The sequence below is a fragment of the Drosophila melanogaster genome, chromosome 2R (genome assembly GCF_000001215.4).
Source record: "Drosophila melanogaster chromosome 2R".
Taxonomy (NCBI): Eukaryota; Metazoa; Arthropoda; class Insecta; order Diptera; family Drosophilidae; genus Drosophila; species Drosophila melanogaster.
In genome coordinates this window covers 9,036,188-9,044,740 of record NT_033778.4, presented here as the reverse complement: position 1 = coordinate 9,044,740, position 8,553 = coordinate 9,036,188, and the positions used below count along the sequence as shown (strand labels likewise).

Below are 8,553 nucleotides of genomic sequence, written 5' to 3'. Positions count from 1 at the left end.
TATAAAATGTGCAGTTCTTTCGGTGAATAGTCACAGTCGTGAAGTTCCCAGACTTCCAGTCACATTCCCCATTTAGTTTGCTCCGCGATCCAGCAGGTCCTCCCTGACATCCCATTGAAAATGGCCGACAAGAAGAATCTCCTCCTGCTTTTCGACCATCCCACCGAGCCAGTGTTCATGGACAAGGGCAAGAGGGTGACCGTGTTCGATGTGCCCGACTCCTTCCTGACCGACCGCTACCGACCCATCAGCAACGAGGTGCAGAGCCGCGTCGGCGACAAGGTGGAGCAGCGCGTTCCAGTCCGGGAGATCTCCATTCCCGATCTGCGGATCCCCATGTCCCTGGGCCGGGACGAGCAGTTCTCGCTGTTCCTGCCCAAGCACCGCAGGATCGCCGGCCGCCTGATCGATATATTCATGAACATGCGCTCCGTGGACGACCTGCAGAGCGTGGCGGTGTACGCCAGGGATCGGGTCAACCCGGTGCTCTTCAACTACGCCTTGTCGGTGGCGCTGCTCCATCGTCCGGACACCCAGGGCCTGGATCTGCCATCCTTCTCGCAGACTTTCCCCGACCGCTTCATCGACTCGCAGGTGATCCGCAAGATGCGGGAGGAGTCTTTTGTGGTGCAGCCCGGTTCCCGGATGCCCATCACCATTCCCAGGGACTACACCGCCTCCGATCTGGATCCCGAGCACCGGCTGTGGTACTTCCGCGAGGATCTGGGCATCAACCTTCACCACTGGCATTGGCATCTGGTCTACCCCTTCGAGGCCTCCGACCGCAGCATAGTGGCCAAGGATCGTCGTGGCGAGCTCTTCTACTACATGCACCAGCAGGTGATCGCCCGCTACAATGCGGAGCGGTTCAGCAACAACCTGGCCAGGGTTCTGCCCTTCAACAACCTGAGGGATCCCATTGCCGAGGGCTACTTCCCCAAGATGGACTCTCTGGTAGCCAGCCGCGCGTGGCCACCGCGCTTCGAGAGCACCAGGTTGAGCGATCTCAACCGGGAGTCCGACCAGCTGAATGTGGAGATTGGAGATCTGGAGCGTTGGCGTGATCGCATCTACGAGGCCATTCACCAAGGATTTGTCATGGATGTGAGTTGTTGGTGGGTTTTCCATTAACTAAATAACATGCCATATTCCCTTTCAGGAGCGTGGCAACCGGGTGCCATTGGATGAGGCGACGGGCATTGATACCCTCGGCAACATGATTGAATCATCCATTCTGTCGCCCAACCGAGTGCTGGTAATAAGTCCTTACCCTTAGTAAATTATTCTAGGGATTAATCCTATTGCTCCCCTAGTATGGTGACCTGCACAACAACGGACACACCTTCATCTCGTACGCCCACGATCCGACCAGCAAGCACCTGGAGTCCTTTGGCGTGATGGGTGATGTGTCCACGGCCATGCGCGACCCGGTCTTCTACAAGTGGCACTCGTACATCGACCGCATCTTCCAGGAGCACAAGTCGCGCCTGCCCGCCTATACCGAGAACCAACTAAACTACCCGGGCGTCTCGATCGCGGGCATCCAGGTGGACACCAATGGAGGTCGTCCCAATAATCTGACCACCTTCTGGCAGCAGTCGGACGTGGACATGTCCCGTGGCTTCGACTTCCTGCCGCGAGGTAATGTCTTCGCCAGGTTCACCCACCTGCAGCATCTGCCCTTCACCTATACCATCAGTTTGAACAACGATAGTGGTGCCCAGCGTTTCGGCTACGTGCGCATCTTCATGGCGCCGAAGAACGACGAGCGTGGCCAGCCCATGCTGATGCGAGATCAGCGCTCCATGATGATCGAGCTGGACAAGTTCGTGACTTCGCTGAACCCGGGACCCAACACCATCCGCCGCCGCTCCACGGAGTCGAGCGTGACCATTCCGTTCGAGCGCACCTTCCGCAACCTGGATGCCAATCGTCCGGCGGCCGGCACTCCGGAGGAGCTGGAGTTCAACTTCTGCGGCTGCGGCTGGCCCAACCACATGCTGGTGCCAAAGGGTCTGCCCGAGGGACTGCAGTGCGTGCTGTTCATCATGGTGTCGAACTATGAGAACGACAGGGTATGTTAGCTGGCTAGTAAATCAAGGATATTTTTGACAATTATCTCCACCTCCAGATTGACCAGCAATTGGTGGGTCGGTGCAGCGATGCCGCTTCCTACTGTGGCGTCCGTGACCGTCTTTACCCGGATCGCCAGTCCATGGGATTCCCCTTCGACAGGTTGCCCCGCAGCGGAGTCGACCGCCTGGTTAACTTCCTCACGCCCAACATGAGCATCGTGGACGTGAACATCCGCCACGAGAACCGCACCGTGCAGCGCCCAAACTAGACGATCCGCACCTGATTCGCTTTCCCGATTCGCCCTGACCCGATTCCATGACCTCGCCCACTTCTAGATATACAACTCTTAGCAATCTATTGCATCTTTATTGAGCCGCTTAATAAACAAGACATCATGGCATTCCACAATCCCACTTTTGTTCTCAATTATTGTGGCTCGGCCTCCGGGCGAGAATCTCTCGCTGATTAGGCTTATCAGCCGCCCGGGAGAAGCTTTAAATGCCAGCTCCACGGCCGGAGCACCTCAGTTCGAGCAGATCCGGTGTTGAGTGCGAAAGTGAAACCGATTCCCGAGGAGATGGGCCTGCTGCTGCTTCTGGTGCTGATAGCGGGCATTGGCGTAAGCACTGTACCGATTAAATAATCTATGGGTCCACAAAGATCCCACAAAAAGATGTGGTCTTTAGATAACTTTAAATCATAATTTTGCGTGTTTGAAATATGTTTCATTTAGATGCGTGTCAGTTTCTATATAGTTTGAGGATACTTAGAAGACCTAGACTAAACTAAGCCTGTAATAGCAATAATATTGTAAGTGAATTTGCTGCTTTTAATTGATTGTCATTTATTTTAGTGCGCAACTGCAGCAGCCAACATTGACCTGGAGGCCAAGACGTTTGTGAATCAATCGAGCGATCGCTACTACAGGTTCTATAATGAGATTGCCGCCGAAACGTATTCGGCCAACAACGAAGAGGACTTCGATGCCCTTTTCTCCAAACTAAACAATGTGAAGCGGATTGCCGAGGAGCTGGTGAGCATCTCCCGGCAGGCTGCGACCTACGATCTGGACAGGATTCGCAGCCCGCAGACGAAGATGGCCCTCCAGGAGCTGCGCACTGCGGGTGACTTGTTCGTCCTGGGCGACGACTATTTCTCCTCCGTACAGATGAACTTGGCTGCGCTGCAAACACTTTCCACGGACAAGGACATCGAGCCGTATCTTGGTGGGGCCAATATGCCCAACGAGGACGACAGTCCGCTGGCCTATTTCCCAGACATCCAGAAGATCGTGCAGAGCAGCAAGGATGCCGACGAGCTGAAGTACTATTGGGAGGCCTGGCGGGATAAGAACCAGCTGTGGGCCTCCCTCAACTTCTACACCATAGTGCAGTCTTACCAGAGGGCCGCCAAGATCCTGGAGGTGCCGGTGCACAAACTGTGGTACCGATACGACAGCCAAGAGATGCTGCAGCAGATGGAGCAGGCGATGACGGAGCTGCGCCCCGCATACCAGCAGCTCCACGCCTTTGTCCGCCAGGAGCTGCATAAGAAGTACGGCTCCGATGTGGTCAATCTCAATGGACCGATACCGGATCACCTGTTCCAGCAGGTTCTCGAACAGGCCTGGGCCAGTGGCAGCATCCTGGAGGATTACTACCCGCGTGCCCAGTTGCCGGAGTTCGATGAGTACGTTAGTCACTTGACCGCCAAGACCATGGTGAACGAGTCCGAAAACTTCTACACTTCGCTGGGCTTCGAGCCTCTGTCCGCCGAGTTCCACAAGAATCAGCTGAAGGAACCCAACCAGGACAGCCCCAACGACGACTGTCGCCCCTCCATCTTTGACCTCACGCCACACGTGTACCTTATGTACTGCGAGAAGGTCAGCTTCCGGAAGCTGATGCAGTACCACAGCCACATGGCCAGGGTTTACTACGCCCAGCAGAAGAGTCACCTGCCCTCCTACTACTTTAAGGCCTACAACCTGGAGTTCGCCGTCGGCGAGGCGGTGGTCCTATCCGCATCGTCACCGGCTCATCTGACAGGTCGCCGACTGGCCAAGGAAGTGCTTAGTGAAACGGCCCTCATGAGCCGCCTATTCCGTATGGTGAGTACGTTACTAGTTGGCCAACTAGGGATTCGCAAAACTTCTTTTTTCATTTCGATTCCAGGCCATCCACACGATTCTTAGTATTCCGCTGTACTATGTGCACACCAAGGTGATGCACGATCTTCTCAACGATACTGTGGACATGGACACCGTGAACAAGCACTATTGGAGGCTCATGGAGCAACATGCGGGCATCGAGGCGCCCTCGGATCGCTCTGAAGGTGCCATTGATTTCCCCTACAAGTTCTACGTGAACATCGACCAGAGTTTCCAGACTCAGTGAGTAAAATCCACCCATTCTTCAAATTAAAATACTACAAATATTTTATTTAGGAAATTCATATCGGAAGTTCTGGGATATCAGTTCTATCGCGAGTTCTGCAAGAAGAGTTACAACAGGGGGCCGCTCCACAACTGCGACTTCTATGGAAGCTTGGCCGTTGGCAATGATTTAAAGTGAGACATTAGATAAGCTGGTGTGTGATAAAGCTATACTCCAATCGTATTTCTCTAGAGCAATGATGTCATTGGGTTCTACGAAACCATGGAAACAGGTGGTTGGCAAAATACTGCCCAATAACACGGGACTGAGTAGCTTGGCTCTGCTGGAGTACTATCAACCTGTGTTGGACTGGCTCAATAAATACAATAAGGATGCCAACTCGAAAATTGGATGGACTGCCTCCAAAAAAAGTAAGGTTTACTCCATAAATGATTTGATACATTATATTAATTTTCATATTTTTACAGAAATCGTTTGAGGACTTCCAATGAAGAGATTTATAAGATTTAAATACAAATAAAATACATACCACCACCTTAATAAATGAAATTGCCTTCTTTAATTGGATTTTGAACTTTAACCGCCTTCGAAAAAAGCCTTTTTCAACACTGCCGCGAATCGGTTTAAACGGGTTAATTAGACTAGTCATCTCCCTCGCACTTGTGTACTGGGAATTGGCTTAAGGAGCGCATGTGTTGGAGGGAGATGACAGTAGCTGTTGCCTAGGCGCTAAAAAATATTAGTTCAAATTTCAGATAAGGGGCAGTGCAATGAATCAACTAAATATTAAAAAACTTTAGGTCAAGCAAGTTTTTTTTCCCCTAATCTTTATTCTCAGTAAATGTAGAATTAAGCAACTATTTACCAGTCAGCCGGAAAATGCGTTCCGGAATTGGGCAACCTCCAAGAGTCCAAGAGCCCTCGAATGTTTCTTTGGCTGCGTTAAAGTGTCGCAATAGAAGCCGAGAGCCTGTCCTCCGGTTTGAAGCCCATCCAAGCGCACCGGAGCTCGTTGTGCGTTCTTCGCTTGATTGCTTCCACTGGCCAGTGGCCACTGGCCACATCCACATCCGACCGAGCTGCTCTTGCAGTGGTTGTCACCGGACAAGATGACCGTCTGTATTTTGCCCACGTCACAGATACTCTTTCCCTCAACTCAGTGATGTTGGTCATTAGAAATGTGTACGATTCAGAATTCATTAATATCAAGTACCTACAACAACAAACCTGCAACCAAATACTTAAAATACTGCTATAAAGTTATTGGAGTTTTTGGCATATTGCAAATCTTATATAATTTGGGTCCACTTTATTTGGCTACTTTAATAATGAGTGAACAACACATTCGGCGTGGAGCTCGCTGGTCGGACTTGGCGACTTGCAACTGGCACGCTTCACTTGCTCGGCGACTGGCGAAAGGTCAGCGGTTCTGCCTGCGTCCGCGCGGTGGTCATTAGCCACGCCAAAGTCCAAGCCCAGCGGATTGTGGAGCAATTGCGGGCGGCAAGGTCGTTGGATCGTCCACCCCCCTGTCATACACTCAACCAATCAAGCACCCACCTCTTTGGGCATCCCGCCGGCGGGCGTTACCCATTTAGCTGGACGAGTGCTTTTCCCCGACTGGATTTCCTTTTCGCTTTCGAGTGGGGGCGTCTGCGGCAAATGGGCGAATGCATTGCGTGCCGCCTGCTTTTTTTTGTCAGCTGGCAAGGCAGCCGATCTGCAAGTCTGCCTGCTGCTAATTGCGCCAAATTGCGGTGGCGACTCCGCGCACTCGGCGCGGAATGAATGGCCGTGAAATTGAATCATTTCCAGCTGCAGCAGAAGCACACAGCTCCGCGCACTCGACTCGAATCCAACTTTGACATGGCACGCCGCCCAGCCGTCGCGGAACCGAGTGAGTGAAAGGCACCCACATCCAGGTATTTCGCTGGTCTTTTGGGGCAACCAGGACCGAACTCAAAAAAGAACGAGAGGCATAAACTCTACATGCTCTATACAAATAATTCCAATTACAAATGTCTTCATTCAATATCAATTATGTTCTTCAGCGATGTTGATCTATTTTATATTTTCTTGGCATGCATTTCATACAAAGTTCAAAGTATAATTAATTTATTGAGAAAGCCGATTTTTACGAAATTTCGCTGGCTAAATTTAATACCATCGCTGACTATAAATGTAAGCTCATTTGGCAACAGCTTCTTTCCATTTTGCGTTGCAAATCTCGTGCCAAATTGGCACAGCCCCTTTGGGAGAGTATAAAGACTTAAGTGTCCAAATTATGCATAGATATACGGGCATGGGTATGGGAATGCTGTGTGGCTGGAGAAAAGAGCCGAAACGGAAACCGCAAAGGGAAAACAAGCTAAATGAAATTTGCATGTCGATGTCAGACAATTTGGTGAACTTTTTTAAATTGCCCATCAGCAGATGCATTCACATTAACATTAACCCAAAAAGTAAATCCCCATATGCGAGCACTCGTTAACAAGTTCGGAAGGTAGGTATGTAGGTATGCGAATTTTGTTAACATATTCATCGGGCACGTTGGTGGCAAATATTTAACAAACGAACGAGTGAGCAGATACAAACGAAATTCGGCTTAAACCGCGCACAATAGGCCAAATCAGAGGTGAATAGGTTTAGCATATGGTGTGGGAATACGAGAGCAGGGAATAAGACCCTCAAATGGCATTGTTACGTGAGCCCATTGTCAAGTTCAGATCTGCAAATCGCAAAACAATGAAGAGCTTATAGTAATATTACGAAGAGGATCTATTAGGAAAGCGGGGCGAAATCGATGCGGTATAAGAAGTATGTATAAGGAAGGCATTCGACTAACTAGAGTTATGTACTAATAACTTATATAACTGGGCATATGCGATCATTCTAAACCTTCGCTTCGGGAAACTTTAATACTTCCGAATGATTTCTTTTACATTTCCTTGTCAATCAAGAAAGAGGCAACCATTTATTTTCTAAAGAGTTAAATATTTTGGCATGATGACTTCCCCCCTCATTAGACTCTGCTCATCGATTGCTTCAGTCCTGCAGCATGGTAATTAAATTTCGGCGCCAACTTTCATGGCGATTGCGGAACACGAGTGGAAATGGCTGCAAAAAGATCTTCTCGAGTCGAGCTGAGCAAGAAGAAACTGCAGATCATCATCAACGTCACGCGCTCGCGCAAAAATTATGATTATTTGACGAAATCCCATGCTGAGCCTTGTCCAGCTGCCGCAGCGTGGCGCCCCAAAAAGACGAAAAAGCCACGAAAAATATAAGAGGGAAAATCAGCAGAAGAAGCAATCAGCCATAACAAACCAGGCAAGCATCCATCCGTCCATCCATCCATCCATCCGAGAGCTGACCCCAAGCAATTAAGAAATTATGTATATTATGACGCGCGCTGTGATGGCAGCGCAGTCGAATAAAAAGCAATAAAATGTTACAGCAACAAATGCGAGTGGCGGCTCTGAGCATTATGCATACGCACTGCTGGACGGCGTGCCCTGCTGGCGTCGGTTGGCTCTGCTCTTTTCACCGCGCGGTAACCTTTCTTCGGTACGATATCACAATGATATGGCTAAGCCATAATCATCATTTGTTGCACCTCTTCTGTGGGCACGGGGATCATTATCCGCACCGCATGCCGAATGTGGCTCAGAATGCACGAGTATTTAACATGGACACGAGGGAGCTTGCGCTTCCTGCTGAAACAAAAGACTGAAGACACGAACTCGGGTGCGGGGTCGTTTCGGCCAGCTTTTTGCTCTTACGTAAGCGCGTGCTCGCCTTAAATTAAAGTCCACAATCACGCAGCGACGACAGGGGTCAAAAGAGAGTAAAAGAGAGTGAATGGAGCCAGGCGGGTTGGGGTCGGATGGATGGCCTGCTGTGTAGGTGGAGAAATTGTGTTGACATCATCGCCAAAAAATGGCCAAGAAGCGAGCGGCGATCAGGCAGCGGGTGCCTCTTGAAAAGGCGAAAAAAATTAATTTTACTTTCATTTTCGCTGAGGCGGCCACTGGCTTCTTTTACTTTTTACAGCGTAAGACTCTTTTTTTTTTTGGCCAAC

The 8,553-nt window shown here is 50.2% G+C and overlaps 2 protein-coding genes across 3 annotated transcripts; both read left to right on the top strand.

The window, feature by feature from the left end:
• Positions 1-31: 31 nt before the first annotated feature.
• On the top strand, positions 32-2,480 carry PPO2 (Prophenoloxidase 2). Its single transcript, NM_136599.4, has 4 exons — positions 32-1,104; positions 1,160-1,255; positions 1,314-2,075; positions 2,132-2,480. Exons 1-4 carry the CDS (start codon positions 121-123, stop codon positions 2,342-2,344), a joined length of 2,055 nt encoding a protein of 684 aa, NP_610443.1. The 5' UTR covers positions 32-120; the 3' UTR covers positions 2,345-2,480.
• Positions 2,481-2,598: 118 nt separating this feature from the next.
• Ance-4 lies at positions 2,599-5,013 on the top strand. Of its 2 annotated transcripts, NM_001299294.1 has the most exons (7): positions 2,599-2,695; positions 2,810-2,869; positions 2,930-4,186; positions 4,251-4,468; positions 4,523-4,645; positions 4,704-4,882; positions 4,940-5,013. In NM_001299294.1, exons 3-7 carry the CDS (start codon positions 3,173-3,175, stop codon positions 4,948-4,950), a joined length of 1,545 nt encoding a protein of 514 aa, NP_001286223.1. In that variant the 5' UTR covers positions 2,599-2,695; positions 2,810-2,869; positions 2,930-3,172; the 3' UTR covers positions 4,951-5,013. The 2 variants fall into 2 exon arrangements, with proteins under 2 accessions (NP_001286223.1, NP_610442.2); NM_136598.3 differs by lacking the exon at positions 2,810-2,869.
• The last annotated feature ends 3,540 nt before the right edge of the window (positions 5,014-8,553 follow it).

Bases quoted from the DNA above. Each gene is read 5' to 3' on its own strand.
- PPO2 (NM_136599.4), top strand. From the start codon at position 121: ATGGCCGACAAGAAGAATCTCCTCCTGCTTTTCGACCATCCCACCGAG. The intron at 1,256-1,313 runs GTAATAAGTCCT...TTGCTCCCCTAG, and splicing joins TGTCGCCCAACCGAGTGCTG to TATGGTGACCTGCACAACAA. The intron at 2,076-2,131 runs GTATGTTAGCTG...CTCCACCTCCAG, and splicing joins CGAACTATGAGAACGACAGG to ATTGACCAGCAATTGGTGGG.
- Ance-4 (NM_136598.3), top strand. From the start codon at position 2,654: ATGGGCCTGCTGCTGCTTCTGGTGCTGATAGCGGGCATTGGC. The intron at 2,696-2,929 runs GTAAGCACTGTA...CATTTATTTTAG, and splicing joins TGCTGATAGCGGGCATTGGC to TGCGCAACTGCAGCAGCCAA. The intron at 4,646-4,703 runs GTGAGACATTAG...GTATTTCTCTAG, and splicing joins GCCGTTGGCAATGATTTAAA to AGCAATGATGTCATTGGGTT.